General features: G+C 36.9%; 1 protein-coding gene across 1 annotated transcript in view; it reads left to right on the top strand.

Moving 5' to 3' along the window:
- Positions 1–20371, top strand: part of CORIN (corin, serine peptidase) — a 451047-nt gene that overhangs the window by 401591 nt on the left and 29085 nt on the right. The window contains exons 18-19 of the mRNA XM_042782130.1: positions 4113–4162; positions 4317–4491. Coding sequence (XP_042638064.1) covers positions 4113–4162; positions 4317–4491 — 225 coding nt within the window. The remainder of the gene's footprint in view (positions 1–4112; positions 4163–4316; positions 4492–20371) is intronic.

The following is a 20371-nucleotide window of genomic DNA, read 5'->3' as shown; positions in this document are numbered from 1 at the left end:
CATTTGATTGTGTGGATCATGACAAATTATGGATAACATTGAGAAGAATGGGAATCCCCGAGCACTTGATTGTACTCATGAGGAATCTGTACCTTGACCTGGAGGCTGTCGTTCGAACAGAACAAGAGGACACTACATGGTTTAAAATCAAGAAGGGAGTGCGTCTGGGTTGTATTCTGTCTCCACACTTATTCAATCTATATACTGAGCAAATAATCTGAGAAGCTGGACTATATGAAGAAAAACGTGGTATCAGGATTGGAGGAAGAATCATTAAAAACCTGAGATATGCAGATGATACAACTTTGCTTGCTGAAAGTGAGGATGACTTAAGGCACCTACTGATGAAGGTTGAAGAATACAGTCTGCAGTATGGATTACATCTCAACATAAAGAAAACAAAAATCCCCACAACTGGACCAATGAGCAGCATCACAATAAATGGAGAGAAGATTGAGGTTGTCAAAGAATTCACGTTGCTTGGTTCTACAATCGATGCCAATGGAAGCAGCAGTCAGGACATTAGACGATGTGTAGCATTGGGAAAGTCAACTGCGAAGGAACTGTTTCAAGTGCTGAGGAGCAAGGATATCTCCTTGAGGACTAAGGTGTGCCTGACACAAGCCATGATATTTCCAATCGCCTGGTATGCATGTGAGAGCTGGACAATGAATAAGGAAGACCGAAGAAGAGTTGATGCTTTTGAGTTGTGGTGCTGGCGGAGAATGCTGAAAAGAACTATGGACTGCTAAAAGAACTAACAGATCTGTCCTGGAGGAAGTGCAGCCAGAATGCTCCTTGGAAGCAAGAATGGCCAGACTTCGTCTCACCTATTTTGGTCATGTTGTAAGAAGGGACCATTCCCTGGAGAAGGATGTCATGCTTGGTAGGGTGTAGGGTCAACGAAAGAGGGGGAGGCCTTCAACGAGATGGATTGATATGGTGGCTGCGATGATGGGCTCAAGTATAGCAGGGATTGTGGGGCTGGTGCGGGATCGGGCAGTGTTTTGTTCTGCTGTGCATGGGGTCGCTATGAGTAGGAAACGACTCGACGGCACTTAACAACAACAACAACATCAGAGGACAAAGTTAAGATAAATTCTTAGCCACAGCTAACCACCCTGAGGAAGTGAGTTGTTAGGTCCATGGGCTCAAGACCATACCTGTGGGGACATCAAGCTCAATTGACAGAACATACTACACAAAAACATTGTGATACAGCTTTTGGTTAGTAGCAACTGGTGTCTTAAAAGTTAGCACATGGTCATTAAGTTGCAACAATTGGTCTCTCCTCATCTGGAGCAAAGAAGAATGAAGATAATCAAAGATGCATGGAAACAATTAGTCCAAGGGACTAGTGGACCATGCAAGCCTCAGCCTACCTGACCCAGGGACCAGAAGAACTACATGGTACATGGCTACCTCTGTCAAGCACTTAGAAAGGGATCAGTTTAGGAGATCTTGGAATGGGAGAAAAATGTGGAACAAAACCCAAAATCATAAAAAAGCCAGGCTTTGTAGTCTGAGAGAGACTGGTGAAATACTCAAGACTATGGCCTCTAGTCACCCTTTGGGTCTAGAATTGAACTCACTCTTGTTGCTTTCAGGCAAAAGATAGACAGGTGTATAAGGGTGGACATTTACACTCCATAAAACAATCAACCATGTGAGATCAGAAGGACAGTATTTGCATAGGGAGATAGCTCACAGGGCAGGAATACACAGAAAAGAAGGACACAAGGAAAAGCTAGCCACAGGGAGGAATTAGGAAGAGAGCTGTTACATTATGGGAATTGCAATCAATGTCATGAAACAAAATGTGAATGATCTGTTATATGGAAAATGAATTTTCTCTGTAAACTTTCGCCCAAATCACAATTGGGAAAAAAAAAAAATCAGCGTCTTAAATAAAGTTGCTTCCCTTGCATATGGTAAGGTTAGAGGGTGAGATGCAGGAGGGAGATAAATTAAGGGAATTGACAAATGCAATACTTAATAAATGCTTATTACATTACAGATGCATAGTGAGGTAGATTTACATATATTAACTCATTTAACCCTTTCAACAAACTCAAAATAGGAATGAGTATCCCATGTTTTTATAGACAAGAAAACAAAGGTTTAGGATAAAAAATTTACTCAAAGCTCACAGACCATGACAGTCTCTGAATTTAAAACAAGTTTTACTGACTCCAAAGCTTATACTAAGTGCTAGGTAAATTCTCTCTCAAGAATTCCAAAGGAAAAAACCACATGTGGGGCATTTCCATTCAGAATGTCCTGTCATTTTCTCCCCTACTTCAATCTCTCTTGTCTCTCCAGTCAAATTTCTAAGTATTTGTCCACTGAAGTATTTCTTCTAAAACAATGACCTGAATATTTCAACAGAGTGATTTGTTACCCCAAACTGGGAATGCCAGAAAAGTCATTTCAGATCAAATGAATCAATCAATCTAAATTGGGAGTTGGTAGACCTGGTTCTAATCCCAGCCTATTAACTAGATGTGTGATCTTACATAATACACAGTTTAATATAAAAGAAAGAGGTTGGAACAGATAGTTTTTGATGTCCTTTCCTACTCCTAAAAGCTATGATTCTGTGATTCAGCAAGCAACAACTTATAATTGAGTATCTCCTCTGTTGCTGGCTCAATTTTAAACTCTGAGGGGGTGTAGAAATGAACAAGGAAGACAAGGGTCCTCGTCTCATGGAATATGCACTTTATGAGTGGGGAGAGGAGACTATAAATTAATAAAGAAAAAGAACTTCAGGTTAAAAAAAGAAGAACTTTTGGCAAATGCTACAAAGAAATTGACTATGAGATGGTATGTAAGGAGTAGATGTGATGTAAGATTGTAGGAAGGGAAAAGGCAAGTACACTTTTCTGTATTATAAAATTTATAGAATACAAATAATTACATATATTCCCATGCAGATTTAGCAGGAAATAAGGTACAGTAAATCTTCAAAAAGGAACATGGACGTGATATATTTAGAATTTTTTTTTTTTTCCTCTGAGATATCTAGAATTTTAAGCACATCCCAGTATTTTAGAAAGCTTCAATATGTTTTTATTTTCCTTTTTAATTTAAATTATAAATAGATATTTATTGGTTGGAGGAGAACTTAATCATTAAAATTTAATATGCTCCAAACTATTATACATAAGGTCACTATGAGTTGGAGCCAACTTGATGGCACCTAACAATACTAAACGTAATTCTTTTGCACAGCCACATTGATAATACTTAACCACAGTCCATGTTTTTGTCTTCAAAAATTTTCTCTGATTGTTAGAATGTTCTTCCTTTCCTGGACCCATACTTCCTATAATTTCTAACTATTTGTTCTGATTCTTGATCTAGAGTTACATAGGAGAAATATTATCTCCTCTTCCTCCTGTCTGCTCCTTGTATACCTGAAATTTAATCTGACAGTCTTGGCAGATTCTTTTCAGTCTTTTGATTTGATCTTTAAATTTTGGTAGCAATATTTTATTCTTCTCATAATTTCAATGTTGTTTTTAAAATATAAAAAACCACACCCACTCTCTATAAGCATTAAAATCTGACATGCTCTCTCCTCAGTATCGGTTTGGAGAAACAATCCAATTCCTCCCCTTTCTTCTTCCTTAACTTGAGAATCATGATTTCAATCAACATTCTGGGTGGTATTATCAGCACAGACAATGTTGGGAAACTTGACTAACAACAGTTTCTCCTTCCACACATGTGAAATTACATAATGATATTAATTAAACTAAAAGCAAAGTACCAAAAACAAACAAACAAACAAAAAAAGCCAAACTCACTGACATTGAGTCGGCCCCAACTCATAGCGACCCCTCCTTGGGTTTCCAAGGCAGTATCACTATGGAAGTAGATTGCCCAACCTTTCTTCCAAGGAGTGGCTGGTGGGTTTGAACCACCACACACTTTCACTATATATCCTCACTGTGGGTGATATCAGACAACACATTTGACTTGAAAACTCCTTCACTAAGTATAATTGTTGTTCAAACAATAAAAGCCGAGCCTCTTTGTCTTTTGCCTTGCACTAATAAAGTGTTTTGAAGTGAACTTATTATGTCATTTTATATTTCCAAATCTAGGCAGTCTTGTCAGAGCAGAAGTATGATTTCTCTTCTGTGTACTAAACAAGGTGAGAGAATCAGTGTTGCAGCGATGGGATATCAAATTAATTTAAGTAGATTGGCTTAAGGGGAAATGATCATTTGTACATGGCAGAAAAGGCCTAGTGTTTTGCTGCCTTGGCTGATAAATCACAAAATGTGTCTTGGCCTACTCCTTGGTAGATTGTGGGCGCCGCCCCGCTGCCCGAATGAACAAGAGGATCCTGGGTGGTCGGACAAGTCGCCCTGGAAGGTGGCCATGGCAGTGTTCCCTGCAGAGTGAACCCAGTGGACACATTTGTGGCTGTGTTCTCATCGCCAAAAAGTGGGTTCTGACAGTCGCTCACTGCTTTGAGGGGTAAGCTGCACCATTTCTTTTTCACTTTGCCTGAATATGATGATTTCATCACTTGGGTATTCTCAGTGGGGTATGTAATTCTGCACAGCATTTCAGTGCAAAAGCCACCGTTGATCTACTCCTCAGGCCTTTACCTACCCCGACTTTTCTATCCTTGGTGCTGTCATTCAGTTATTACATATGCTACTCAATTATTGGCAATGGATAGTACATTGCTTATGATAGATGTCCTAAGGAGGGAGGAAGAGAAGTTTAGAAGGCTTACTCTTTAGCTAATGTCACTCTTTTTTCTACTCTTCTTAAATCCATCAGATACATAAGAATTTAAACAAGATGATTCACTTGGCTACTACAGTGAGGTTAGGACCCTGGAGGAACCAGTGAGTAGGTTAGGAAGCAGAGTTAAAAGTACATTATGCCTAAAGGTAATAAGAGTGAGAACAAGGAGAAACCCACCCCAAAGCAACAAATATCACTGCAGAAGGCCCATATTTATTGCTCCAACTATCCATTGCTGTGTAACTTATGAGCATAAAAGAACCATTTATTATGCTCATAGATTCTGAGGGTCAGACATCTGAACAGGACATAACTGGCAAAGTTTCCCTCTGCCCCACATGTCTCGGGCTGGAAGATTCCAAAGCTGGGGGTTAGAATCATCTCAAGTCTGGCAGTCAGTGCTCCCTGTTGATTGTGGACTTCAACTTGTCTCCAGATAAGACTCACAGCATGGTGGCTGGCATCTCTCAGACAGGGCTTTCTCAAAAGGAGCCAGGAGGAAGGTGTATAGCCCTTTTTGATCCAAGCTTCAAAGTCACATAGTATCATTTCTACCGTGTGGTTGCTCAAAGCAATCACAAATTTCCAGCCAAAGGGAAGAAACATTAACCTCCCCTTTCAGCAGGAGGAGTTCAAAGGATTTGAGGATGGGTTTTAAAAGCCATCCAGTCTATTCTATTTATTTTTTTAAATAATTTTACTTTATTTAAAAGTAATATTAAATAATAGGGATGATTTAAGACAAAAATAGCCCACAGTCTTTTCACCTAATTAGATTGATCATTTTCATTTGGCCAGATTAATTTCTAGAAAAATGCAATCTCTCTCTCTCTCTCTCTTTTTTTTTTTTTTTTTGTCTGTTATTATTTTTTCTCAGCTTTGCCACCTACTGACTGTGTGACAATGGATCAATTCATTAACTTCTTTGGGCTCAGTTTCCTCCTCTGTGACATGACAGAAACAATGATCCCTACTTCACAGGGTTGGTATGGGCATTAAGTGAGATACTCAATGTAAAGCTTTAAGAATCATACATTATATCAATAGTAGAACCCCATTAAAGGCAAACTCTTATTATTATTATTATTATTTTAAATTGCTAAAACCATGCATTTACAATTTCTCTTAACATTATAGTGTGCATATTTGTGTATTCTGCTAGCCTTGTTTTGTTTGTTTAGTTTTTATTGTGGTAAAATATAAATAGCAAAAAGCTTGCCATTTAACCATTTTTAAGTATCTAATTTAATATTAATTACATTTGTCATGTTATGCTACCATCACCACTATCCATCTTCACAGTTTTCCATTGTCCAAAACAGAAACTCAGCACCCCTTCAGCAATGACCCCCATTCTCTCCACAACCCCAGCCCCTGGGAACCAACCATTAATAAACTTCTGTCTCTATCAATTTGCTTATTCTAGATATTTCATAAAAGTGGAATCATGCAATATTTGTTCTTTGTGTCTAACTTATTTCACTCAGAATAATGTTTTTAAGGTACATTCATGTTACAGCATATATCAGAACTTCATTTCTCTTTATGACTGAATAATATTCCATTGCAGGTATACACCACATTTTGTTTATCCACTCATCTGTTCTTGGACCATTGGGTGGTTTATGCCTTTTGGCTATTGTGCATGGTACTGCGGTAACATTGGTATGCAAGTAGTTAGCAGTGTTTTTAATCTCCTCCAACACTCTCCTTTAATTCCCCATAATTCTCAAGGAAACATCTGTTACAACCTAGTGAGTGAGTGTTCCTCTACAGTTATAAACGCACTTTTGTTACAGGGTGTCATTGCTTATTTTTACTATTTGGAATCATACTATATACATTTGTTATAAGTTGTTTTTCTTATTTAGCAATATATCATGGCCATCCCTGAAGGTTAGACACATCAACCTTCTGGTTAGCAGTCAAATGCCTTAGGCACTATACCACCAGAGCTTGTTAACACAGCTCTAGTACATTCTTTTAAAAAGCTAAATAGTCCAAAATAGAGATTTATTATAATTAAAAATAAATGATTCGCCAGTTGATAAACATTTAGGTCAGTTTCAGTTTGCTGCCATATTAACAATGCTGCAATAAACCTCCCTGTACAAATATATTGCTTAGTGTTACCCTTTGATCCTCTCTTCCTTTCCTTTTTTTTTTTTTTAATTGTGATCTGGGTGAAAGTTTACAGAGCAAATTCACTTTCCATACCGTAGAATTCACATACATTTTGTCTCATGACATTGACTACAGTTTACCACAATGCAACAGCTCCACTCTCTCTTCCTCCCCATGGTTAACTCTTCCCTGTGTCCTTCCCTCCATGCACTCCTGCCCCCTGAGCTATGTCCCTGTGCATAGACAGACTTCTGTTCTCCCATGATTGTTTTCTTCAAGGAGTGTATCTACCTAGTGCAAATGTTCACCTCATATGTCTGTCTTTTGTTTGGCTGGAAGCCACAGGTCTGGGTTCACTTCCAGACCTAAAGGGCAGTAGGAGCCATAGTCTCAGTGGTTCCATCAGGCTCTATCAGACCAGCAAACTAGGTCCCTTTGTTTTTTTTCAAATGATTTTGAGTTTTGTTCCACATTGTTCTCCCACTCTGTCCAGGATCTCCTACAGAGATCCCCCTCCGAGTGGTTGACAGTGATAGCCAGGCACCATATAGTTCTTCTGGTCTCATAGTCATATAGGCTGAGGATCACATGGTGTACCAGTAGTTTGGACTAATTGTTTCCATGAATCTTTGGTTTTCTTCATTCTTCTTTGCTCTGGCAAGGCGAGACCCATCATTGCATCTAGATGGCTGCTTGCAAGCTTTTCAGATCCCAGTCGCTACTTGCCAAAGTAAGAGGTGGAACAATATTTTGTGTAGTATGTTATGCCAATTAAGCTTGGTGTCCCCTGCAACCATGGTCCTGAGCCCATAGGTCCAACTACTCACTCCCTCTAGGTAGCTGGCTGTGCCCAAGAAGTGACTATAACCTTGTCACTTGTCAGCTCTACTATACACCTGGGAATTTTTCCAGAATGTACAAATACACTTGTAGAACCATTGTCTGCCAACCCTATACATGGTCTTGGGCACATTTCTCCCTGCATAGACACACCTAATAGTTCAGCCTGTCCAACCATCTATCCACCCATCTATCCATGTTTGTCTTCACTGACAACCCAGTACTGTATGTGCAAAAGGGTTCATCTTTGTTGTCTGTGCCTCCCATGTACCTCTCTATGTCTTTCTCAATGCCACCATGTTGATCACTCACATTTGGTACATTGCCCTTCTCTTCACCCAAATCAATACTTGTCTCTACCTATCTAGTGTTCCCTCCCCTCCTCTCCTACCCCTGGTAACCAACAAAGAAAATTTCCTTCCATATATAAACCTTTCCTTGATTTTTACAATAATGGACTAATACAATATTTGTTCTTCAATCACAGAAGTGACTTTTTTCACTCAGCAAAATGTCCTCCAAGTTCATCCACATTAGGCAGTGTTTTGCAGATTCTACGTTATTCTTTAGGATTGCACAGTATTCTATTGTATGTATGTGCCATAGTTTGGTTATTTATTCTTCAGTTGATGGACACCTATGTTGTCTCCATCTTTTGGCTATTGTAAATAGTGCTGCAATGAACACAGGTGTGCATATGTCTGTTCTTGTCCTGGATCTCACTTCTTTAGGACATACACCTAGTAATGGAATGGCTGGGTCAAATGGTATTTCTATTTGCAACTTTTTAAGGAATACTGCTTTCCATAGTGGTTGTACAATTTTACATTCTCACCAGCGGTGTATGAGAGTCCCCCTCTCTCTGTATCCTTGAAAGTATTTGTTATTTTCTGTCTTGTTGTCCTTTGCTACTAGTGCTGGAGCAAGATGGTATGTCATTGTTGTTTCAATTTGCATCTCTCTAATGGCTAATGATCATGAGCATTTCTTCATGTTTTTGGCTGCCTGAATATCTTCTTTGGTGAAGTATCTATTCATGTCTTCTGCCCATTTTTTAATTGGATCATCTGTCTTTTGGTTATTAAGGTGTTGGAGTTTTCTATTAATTCTAGAGATAAGTCCCTTGTCAGATATGTCATTGCCAAATATTTTTTCCCAATCTGTAGGTTCTCTTTTGACTCTTTTGGAGAAGTCTTTGGAAACACATAAAAACTGAATTTTTAGAAGGTCCCATTCATCTAGTTTCTCTTTTGCTGTTTGTGCATTTTGGGTTATGCTTGATAGTCTATTTATACCTTTTATCAGGGCACCCAAATTTGCCCCTAGTTTTTCCTTGAAGAACTTTATAGTTTTATGTTTCACATTTAAGTCTTTGATCCATGTGGAGTTAGTTGTCAGCTCTACTACACACCTGGGAATTTTTCCAGAACATACAAATACACTTGTAGAACCATTGTCTGCCAACCCTATACATGGTCTTGGGCACACTTCTCCCTGCATAGACACACCTAATAGTTAGTTTTTGTGTATGGTGTGAGGTACAGATCTTGTTTCATTTTTCTGAAAATGTTTTGCCAGCACCATTTATTAAACAAACATTCTCTTCCCCATTTAATGGATGTTGGCCCTTTGTCAAAGAGCAGCTGACCATAGGTTGACAAATCTATTTCTGGGTTTTCAATTCTATTCCATTGGTCTATGTGTCTGTCATTATGCCAATACCAGGCAGTTTTGACTACTGTGGCTGTATAGTAGGTTTTGAGATCCAGGAGTGTGAGACCTCCTACTTTGTTCTTCTTCAATAGTGTTTTGCTAATCTGAGGGATCTTTCCTTTCCATATAAAGTTAGTGATTGTTTTTTCCATATCCTTAAAGAATATTGATGGGATCTGGATTGGTATTACATTGAATGTATACATTGCTTTGGGTAAAATTGACATTTTCACAATGTTCAATCTTCCTATCCATGAGCATGGGATGTTCTTCCATTTATATAGATTTCTTATAATTTCTTAAAGTAGTCTTTTATAGTTTTCTTTGTACTGGTCTTTGGTGTCCCTGATAAGATTTATTCCCAAGTATTTTATTTTTTGGTAGCTATTGTAAATGGTATGGATTTCCTTATTTCTTTTTCAGCAATCTCTTTGCTGGTGTAGAGGAATCCAACTGATTTCTGGATCTTGAGCTTCTGTCTTCCCACTATGCTAAAATCTCTCAATTAGTTCCAGTAAATTTTTGATTGAGTCTCTTGGGTTTTCTAGGTATAGGATCATATCATCAGCAAATAGGGATAGTTCGACTTCTTCCTTACCAATTCAGATGCCTTTGATTTTCCTTTCTTGATTTATTGACCTGATTAGGACTTCCAATACAATGTTGAATAGAAGTGGTCATAGAGGGCAACCTTGTCTGGTTCCTGTTTGCAAGAGGAATGGTTTCAGTCTCTCTCCATTGAGGATAATGTTGGCCATTGGTTTTATTATATGACTTTTATTATGTTGAGGAATGTCCCTTCTATTCCTATTTTACTGAGAGTTTTTTATCAGGAAGGGTGTTGGATCTTATCAAATGCCTTTTCTGGATTACTTGATGTGATCATGTGGTTCTTTTCCTTTATTTTATTTATGTGGTGGAGAACATAGATTGTTTTTCTAATGTTGAGCCATCCTTGCATACCTGGTATGAACCCCACTTGGTCATAATGAATGATTTTCTTGATATGTTGTTGGAGTCTATTGGCTAGGATTTTGTTGAAGATGTTTGCATCTATATTCATGAGGGATATTGGTCTGTAGTTTTCCTTTTGAGTGATGTCTTTGCCTGGTTTTGCTATCAAGATTATGCTTGCTTCATAAAATGAGTGAGGGAGGATTCCATCCTTTTATGTGTTTTGGAATAGTTTGAGTAGGATTGGTGTCATTTCTTCTCTTTGAATGTTTGATAGAATTCTCTAGTGAAACCATCTGAACCAGGACTTTTTTAGTTGGTAATTTTTTAATGACCTGTTCAATTTCTTCTTTTGTTATTGATCTGTTCAACTTTTCCACAACAATCTGTGTTAGTTTAGGTATGTGGTGTGTTTCTAGAAATCTGTCCATTTCTTCCAGAGTTTCAAAGTTGTTGGAGTACAGTTCTTCATAGTATCCTCATATTATTCTTTTTATTTCAGTTGGTTCAGTTGTGATGTCACCCATTTCATTTCTTTTTCATGTTATTTGTGTCCTCTCCCTTTTTTCCTTTGTTAAATTTGCCAGTGGTTTGTCAATTTTATTAATCATTTCAAGAAACCAACTTCTGGTCTTGTTGATTTTTTGTATTGTCTTTCTGCTTTCTGTTTGATTGATTTCTGCTCTAATCTTTATTATTTCCTTTCCTTTGGTGATTGTAGGCTTTTCTTGCTGTTTTTTCTCTAATTATTGGAGATGTTGGTTTAAAGTTTTGATTTTGACTCTTTCTTCTTTTTTGATGTGTGCATTTGTTGCTATAGATTGGCTTCTGATCACTGCTTTTGCTGTGTCCCAAAAGTTTTGGTATGTTGTGTTTTCATTCTCATTTGATTCAAGGAATTTTTTAATTTCATTTTTAATTTCTTCTCTTACCCAGTCTTACTTAAGGAGGGTGTTCTTCAGTTTCCATGAGCTTGCTCTTTTTCCATTGATATTCCTATCATTGATTTCCAATTTGATTGCATTGTGGTCTGAGAAGATGCTTTGCAGTATTTCAATGTTTTTAAATTTATGAAGGCTTGCTTTATGGCCTAACATATGGTCTATCATGAAAAATGTTCAATGTGCACTGGAAAAGAATGAGTATTGTGCTGTTGTTGGGTGAAGTGCTCTGTAGATGTCTATAAGGTCAAGTTGGTGGATTGTATTGTTTAGCACTTCTGCATCTTTGTTGTGTTTCTTTCCAGTTCTATCTTTCATTGAAAGTGGTGTATTAAAATTTCCCACTATGAATGTGGAGTCATCTATTTGACTTATCAATTCTTTTAACATCTGATTTATGTATTTTGAAGCTCTTTCTTTGGGGCTATAGATATTTATTATGGTTATATCTTCATGTGCAATTGATCCTTTAATCATTATATAATGTCCTTCCTTGTCTCGTATGGTGCTTTTTGTCTTAAAGCCAATTTGATCAGAAATTAATATTGCCACTCCTGCTCTTTTTGGGTTGCCACTTGCTTGATATATCTTTTTTCCAGCCTTTTATTTTTAGTCTATTTTTGTCTTTGTCTCTAAGGTGTGTCTCTTGTAGATAGCATATTGATGGGTTTTATTTTCTTATCCAGTCTGCAACTCTCCACCTCTTGAGTGGTGCATTTAATCCATTAACATTCAGTGTAATTATTGACAAGTATGAATTGATTGTTGTCATTTTGTTATGTGTTTTTTCATGATGTTCCTTGTTTCTTTGTTCCATATAATTTTCTGTGCTGAGCTCAATATGTTTATGAATCATGTTATCATTTCCTTTGGTTTATTGTTTTAGTATTTGCTAAATATTTGTGCTTGTCCTCTTTATTGTGATGTGAAGGTTTATCGGTTTTCTTTGAGGTTACTCTGTGATTTATAATTTTCTCCCCATGTTTAGAATAGTACATTCTATCTTGCAACTCTCTTGACTTCCTCACCATTTAGAAGTTCTATAACTACACAGTATTTTCCCTCTTTTTAGTTTGTAGTTATCCTCTTTTGCCAATTGATGTCTCTGGTTCCCTGTTTACAATCTTGTAAGATTATTTTACTTTGGATCCATAGCTGTTTTGGTTTCTGGGTTATGTCGTCTTGTGTATTAATGGTTGGTTGCTTGTTATTTTTGGCTCTCTGTTCAAAGGACTCCCCTTAGTATCTCTTGTAAGGTTGTTCTGATTTTAACAAATTCCTTTAATTTCTGCTATCTGGAAATCTCCTAATTTCACCATCATATTTGAGGGACAATTTTTCCTGGTATATAATTCTTCTTCATTGGAAAGTTTTCTCTTTTAGGGTTTAATATATGCCATCCTGTTACCTTCTCGCTTGTATGGTTTCTGCTGAGTAATCAGAGCTTATTCTTGTTGGTTGTTCTTTGTAAGTAACTTTTTGTTTTTCCCATGCTGCTTCAGGATTCTTTCTTTGTCTTTGGTTTTGATGAGTTTGATGATGATGTGTCCTGGTGATTTTCTTTTGGGTCTATCCTGTTTGGGGTTTGTTGGACTTCCTGAATGGATATATTCTCATCTCTCATCATATCAGGAAAATTCTCTTCCAACAAATCTTGGACAATTTTCTCTGTGGTTTTATTTTTCTGTTTCTGTTCTGGAATTCCAATTACACCTAGGTTGTTCCTTTTGATTATATCCCACATGAACCTTAGGCTTTCTTTATTTTGTTTTGATCTTTTTTCTAATTGATCCCTTTCCAAAGAAGTATTCAGGTATTTGCCTTCAATGTCATGATTTCTGTCTTCCATTGATTCAATTCTACTCCTTTGTCCTTTCAATGTGTTACCTATTTCTGAAAATTTAGTATTAATCTTCTGGATTTCTATCTGTAGATTTTGAATCATTTCTAATTTTTCATTTATTTTGTCATTTTGTTCTTGTTTTTTCTTCCAAAATTGTTCTAGAGTTTTGTCTGTGTTTTCCTTAAATTTTCCAGTGTTTTCCTTGCTTTGTCTCTCAATCTTTGAAGATAACAAAATATAATTCTTTTGAATTCCTTATCAGGGAGTTCCAATGATGCTTCTTCTTCAGGGATGTGTTCTGCATCTGTATCCTGCTCCCTTGTTTCTACCACTTTATCTTGCTTCTTTGTGTGGCCTTGTGGTCTCTTGTCTCTGAGACATTGTGACATTGTATTGGGATCTCTGTTAACTGTTTGTGAAGATCAGCTAAGGATGAGTGGGCTCTTCTTGGCAGATGTTTATCATTGGCCAGTTGGAGGAGAAGGAAGTGGTGGCTCTCACTCAGTAAGTGAAGCTGCAGAGGGTGTGGGTGTAGTTGTGTTATATGGGCACTGTTGCTGTCTCCCACTCAGTTAGACAAAAATGACAATTGAATAACCATCAAAAAATGAAAAGCAAGTGGACAAAAACACACCATATAATCACACAGGAGTAATAACCAAAAAAAAAAAAAAAGAAAAAGAAAAGAAAGGAAAAACAGGAAGCTCACAATTGGGGAGAGGGCAATAAGAGAAATAAAGTAGAGTAGAAGAATAATGAAAAATATGGGACAAATGCAAAAAGAAAAACAAGAAACAGTATTACCATGAGAAAGAAAAGAATTGGAACCAAGAACCAAGAAGAGAGAAGAAGCTGAAAAATGGAATCTGGGAAGGGAAGAATAAAGAATAGTAATAAAAAGGACAATAATAATAATACTAACTTTAAAACAAACTGAAAAAAAATCTGGGCAGGGTGGGGCAGGGCACCCAGGCTCCATTAAGCACACAGACTGGGATGGAATTCCTGCTGTCCCAGAAGGTGGATGGGAGGGAGTGAAGGATGGCCTCACCTCCATTCACCAAGAGGCTGTGGGGTATAAGAGTAACACAGGGAATATCGCACCTTTCCAGTCATTCACATCCGGAATGTCCTTGCAGTTCCCAGCATATGGAGCCTATTTTTAAGTCCCTGGAATCTGAGAGAACAGCTGTTGCTTTAAAAATCCAAAGTGGTCAAACTGCTTGTAAACATTCATAATGGCTGCACCTCCAGACAGGCTAAAGTCCACAGCTCAGCCCACCTTCCTCTGTGCTGCTTCCTCTTTAATTCACCAGCCACCAGTGCAGTCCTCAGTGTTGTCCCTGGCTAGAAGGGCCGATTTTTAGGTTAATGCTTAGGTCCTAACACCACTTGGCAATATCCAAGCTGTCTGTGCCATCAGGATTGCTGCCAGACCGCAGCTCTGTATGTCTCCTTTTTTGGTGTTTTCATGCAAATTCTTCTACTAGTTGGAGTTTAGTTCATTTCTATATCCTTCCTGTCAAAGCTCAGGGCTCCAGGATTATCTTCTGTATCTGTGTTAATTGGTTCCCCTTTTCTTTGTTGAAGAGAGTCTGTGCAGTCTCTGCCTATTCCACCACCTTACTGGAACTCTCCTGTCTTTTTCATGACCTTTTGCATTCTTCTTGTATGATGTCCTTTATATAATCCCACAACTCATCTGTTCTTTGGTCATTCATGTTCAATGCATCAAATTTATTTTTCAGATGGTCTATAAATTAAGGTGGGATATTCTCAATGTCCTATTTTAGCTCTTGTTTTAGTTTTAGTGGACTTGTTTTAGTTTTCCTCAGTGTCAACATAAACTTGCATATGAGCAATTGATGTTCAACTGTTGGCCCTTGGCCTTGTTCTGACTGATGATATTGATCTTTGCCATCATCTATTTCCACAAATGTAATCAATTTGATTCCCATGTATTCCATCTGCCCAGTGCCATGTATCTAGTCACCTTTATGTGGTTGAAAAAATATATTTGCAATGAATAAGTTGTTGGTCATGCAAAATTCTATCTTGTGATCTCCAGTGTGATTTCTATCACCAAGGCCAAATTGCTTATTCTTCGTTTCCAACTTTTTCATCTCAATCACCAGTGATTATCAATATTTTTTGAATGCATATTTGGTCAATTTCAGATACAGAGGTTGGTAAAAATCTTTAATTTCTTCGTTTTTGCCTTTAGTGGTAGGTGGGTAAATTTGAATAATAGTTGTATTAACTAGTCTTCCTTGTAAACATATGGATGATAGCTTATCACTGACAGTATTGTTATTCAGGATGGATCTTGAAATGTCCTTTTTGACAATGGATGTGATGCCATTCCTCATTAATTTGTCATTCCTGGCATAGTAGACCATATGACTGTCTGATTCAAATTGACCAATACCAATAAAAGAGTGAAAAAGCTGAATAGAAAATTTCAAAAGGCAGTTCAAGAGGACAAAGTAAAGTATTATAATGAAATGTGAGAAGATCTGGAGCAGGAAAATCAAAAAGGAAGAACGTGCTTGGCATTTCTCAAATTGAAAGTATTAAAGAAAAGATTCAAGCCTTAAGTTCTGATATTGAAGGACTCTATGGGCAAAATATTGAATGATGCAGGAGCCATCAAAAGAAGTTGGAAGGCACACACAAAGTCACTGCACAGAAAAAATTGGTTGACATTCAACCGTTTCAGGAGGTAGCATATAATCAAGAGCTAATGATATCGAAGGAAGAAGTACAAACTTCAATGAAGGGAGTGGCATAAAAATAATCCTATAGGAATTAATGGAATACCCATTGAGATGTTTCAACAAGTGGATGCAGTGCTGGAGGCACTTACTCCTTTACATCAAGATATTTGGAAGACAGCTCCATGGCCAACAGACTGGAAGAGAGCCATATGTGTGCCCATTCCAAAGAAAATGATCCAACAGAATGTGGAAATTATCAAACAAAACTCATTAATATCATACACAAGTAAAATATGGCTGATGATAATTAAAAAAAAAAAAAAATGTAGCAGTATATTGACAAGGAACTTCCAGAAATTCAAGCTGGATTCAGAATAGGATATGAAACAAGAAATATCATTGCTGATGTCAGATGGATCTTGAATGAAAGCAAAGAATACCAGAAACATGTTTACCTATGTTTTATCGACTATACAAAGGCATTCAACTGTGTGCATCATACCAAATTATGGATGACATTGTGAAGAATGGGAATTCCAAAAACATAAGGGTTTAATGAGCATAAAACCAAAAACAAAGAAGAAAAGAACACTTGACAACAAATCAAAATCAGCACAGAAAAGTATATGGAACAAGGAAACACCAACAACACAACAACAACAACAAAAAAAAACAATAGAATGACAGCAATCAATTCATACCTATCACTAATTAAACTCTATGTGAATGGTCTAAATGCACCAATCAAGAGAAAGAGAGTTTCAGACTGGATAAGAAAAGAAGACCCATCAATATGCTGCCTACAAAAGACCCACCTTAGACACAGAGATAAAAACAAATTAAGAGTTAAAGAGTGGAAAAATATATACTAAGCCAATGGTAACCAAAAAAGATCAGAAAGTGCCAATATTAATTTCTGATCAAATACACTTCAAGATGAAAAACAACATAAGAGACAGAGAAGGATATTGTATGATGCTGTCAAGGGTCAATTGACAAAGAAGACATTACTATAATAAATACTTATGCACCCAATGAAAGTGCTCCAAAATACGTGAAGCAAATATTAATTGAATTAAAAAGGACAATAGACAACTCTACAATAGCTGTAGGAGACTTTAACACACCACTTTCAAGGAAAGACAGATCAACTAGAAAAAAACTCAACAATGTTACAGAAGAACTCAACAACACAATCAACCAACTCAACCTCACAGACATATACAGAGCATTCCACACAACAAAAGCACAATTCACATTCTTCCCAGTGCACATGGATCCTTCTCCAGAATAGATTGCATGTTAGGATATAAAAGAAGCCTCAATAAATTCAAAAACATTGAAATGCTACAAAGCATCTTCTCAGACCACAATGCTATAAAATTAGAAATTAATAATAAGAAGATCAAGGAAAAAACATCAAATGTGGAAGTTAAACAATTCACTGCTCAAAAACTACTGGGTAATAGAACAAATAAAAAGTTCCTAGAAAGGAACAAAAATGAAGATACATCATAGAAAAACCTATGAGACACAGCAAAAGCAGTAATCAGAGGTCAGTTTATACCAATAAATGCATACATCAAAAAAGAGGAAAGAAACAAAATCAACAGTCTAACAACTCAACAACTAGGAAAAGAACAACAAAAGAATTCTACAGTATCTAGAACTAAGAAAATAATAAAGATCAGAGCAGAAATGAATTAAACAGAAAACAAAACAAAAAAAAAAAATAGAGAAAATAAAAAAAAAAAGCTGGTTCTTCAAAAAGATGAACCAAATTGGCAAACCATTGGCAAATCTAACAAAAGAAAAGAAAGAGAAGATTCAAATTACAAGAACAGTAAACAAAAAGGGTGTCATCAAAACAGAACCAATTGAAATAAAAAATATACTGACAGAATATTATGAAAAACTGTACTTCAACAGATTGAGAACCTAGAAAAGATGAACAAGTTCCTAGAATCACAAGACTTACCTAAACTATCCCACTCAGATATAGAATACTTGAACAGACCCATAACAAAAGAAGAAATTGAACAGGTCATAAAAAAAACTCCCCACAAAGGAAAGTCTTGGCCCTGATGGCTTCACTGGAGAACTGTGATGCCTTCACAAATATTCAGAGAAGAGTTGACACCTAAACTACTCAAGCTATTCCAGAACATAGAAAAAGATGGAATACTCCCAAATTCATTTAATCAAGCAAGCATAACACTAATACCAAAACCAGGGAAAGACAATACTAAAAAGGAAAACTACAGACCAATATCCCTCATGAACATAGATGCAAAAACCTTAAACAAAATCCTAGCCAACAGAATCCAGCAACATATCAAAAAAATAATACATCCTGACCAAGTGGGATTCATACCAGGTATACAAGGATAGTTCAACATCAGAAAAACAATCATAAACAAAACAAAAGAACCATATGATTATGCCAATCGATGCAGAAAAGGCATTTGATAAAATCCAACACCCGTTCCTGTTCAGAACTCTCAGCAAAATAGGGACAGAAGGGAAATTCTTCCACAAAATAAAAGGCATATATGCAAAGCCAACACCCAACATCATTATTAATGGAGAAAGACTCAAGGTATTCCCCTTATGAACAGGAACAAGACATGGATGCCCTCTATCACCATTTCTATTTAACATTGTATTGAAAGTCCTGGCCAGGGCAATAAGGTAAGAAAGAGAAATAAAAGGCATACAGATTGACAAAGAGGAAGTAAAACTATATCTATTTGTGGATGATATGATCCTGTACATAGAAAACCCAAGAGACTCAACAAAAAAAAACTACTGGAACTAATAGAGAGGTTCAGCAGAGTGGCAGAATACAAGGTCAACATACAAAAATCAGCTGGATTCCTCTCCACCAACAAAGAGACCTCTGAAAAAGAAATAAGGGAAACAATACCTTTACAATAGCTACTAAAAAGATAAAATATGTAGATATAAACCTTACCAGAGACACAAAAGACCTATACAAAGAAAACTATGAAACACTACTACAAGAGACAACAAGGGCACTACATAAATGGAAGAACCTGCTTTGTTCATGGATAGGTAGAATGAATATTGTGAAAATGTCAATACTACCTAAAGCAATCTGCACATTTAATGCATCCCAATCCAGATACCAACAAAAATTTTTAAGGACATGGAAAAACCAATTGCTATCTTCATATGGAAAGGAAAGGGACCTCAGATAAGCAGAACACTTCTGCTAAAGAAGAACAAAGTGGGAGGTCTCACACTCCCAGATCTTAAAACTTACTATACAGCCACAGTAGTCAAAACAGCATGGTATTAGTACAATGATAGACAGATAGACCAATGGAATAGAATAGAAAGTCCAGAAATAGACTCATCCATCTATAGATACCTGATCTTTGACAAAGGTCCAAAACCCATTAAATGGGGGAAGAGACAGCCTCTTTAACAAATGGTGCTGGCAAAACTGGATATCCACCTGCAGAAAAATGATACAAGACCCATACCTCATCCCATACACAAAAACAAACTCAAGCTGGAATCAAAGACTTAAATGTAACACCCAAAACTATAAAATTCATCAATGATAAAATAGGGGAAAATCTGGGGGCCCTAATTTATGGCGTAAATAGACTATCAAGCATAACCCAGAATGCACAGGAGGTAGAAGAGAAGCTAGATGACTGGGACCTTTTAAAAATTAAATTCTTATGTGCATCGAAAGACTTTGCCAAAAGTGTAAAAAGAGAACCTACAGATTGGGAGAAAATATTTGCCTGTGACATATCTGATAAAGGACTTATCTCCAAAATCCATAGAAAACTTCAACACCTCAACACCAAAAAGACAAACAACCCAATTCACAAATGGGCAAAACACTCTAACAGACACATCACCAAAGAGGATATGCTGGCGGTCAACAAACACATGAGGAATTGCTTGTGATCGTTAGTCATTAGAGAGATGCAAATCAAAACAACGATGAGATATCATCTCACCCCAGCAATAAAAGCAAAGTTCAACAGGACAGAAAATAACAAATGCTGGCGAGGTTGTGGAGAGATTGGAACTCTTGTGCACTGCTGGTGGGATTGTAAAATGGTACAACCATTGTGGCATATGGTATGGTGTTTCTTACAAAACTGAAAATAGAAATAGCATTTAACCCAGCAATTCCATTACTAGGAACATATCCTAAAGAGGTGAAAGCCAGCACATGAACATACATATGCACACCTATGTTTATCGCGTACAATTCACTATGGCAAAGAGATGGAAACAACCTAAATGCCCATCAACGAATGAGTGGATAACCAAATTATGTGACATGCACACAATGGCATATTATGCTACATTAAAGAACAATGAGGAATACACGAATCATCTCACAAATGGATGAGCCTGAAGGACATTATGCTGAGTGAAATAAATCAATCTCAGAAGGACAAGTACTGTATGAGCCCATT

The sequence above is a fragment of the Orycteropus afer genome, unplaced genomic scaffold (genome assembly GCF_000298275.1).
Source record: "Orycteropus afer afer isolate SDZICR_OR568_19922 unplaced genomic scaffold, OryAfe1.0 scaffold00246, whole genome shotgun sequence".
NCBI lineage: Eukaryota > Metazoa > Chordata > Mammalia > Tubulidentata > Orycteropodidae > Orycteropus > Orycteropus afer.
This window is presented reverse-complemented; position numbering and strand designations above follow the sequence as displayed.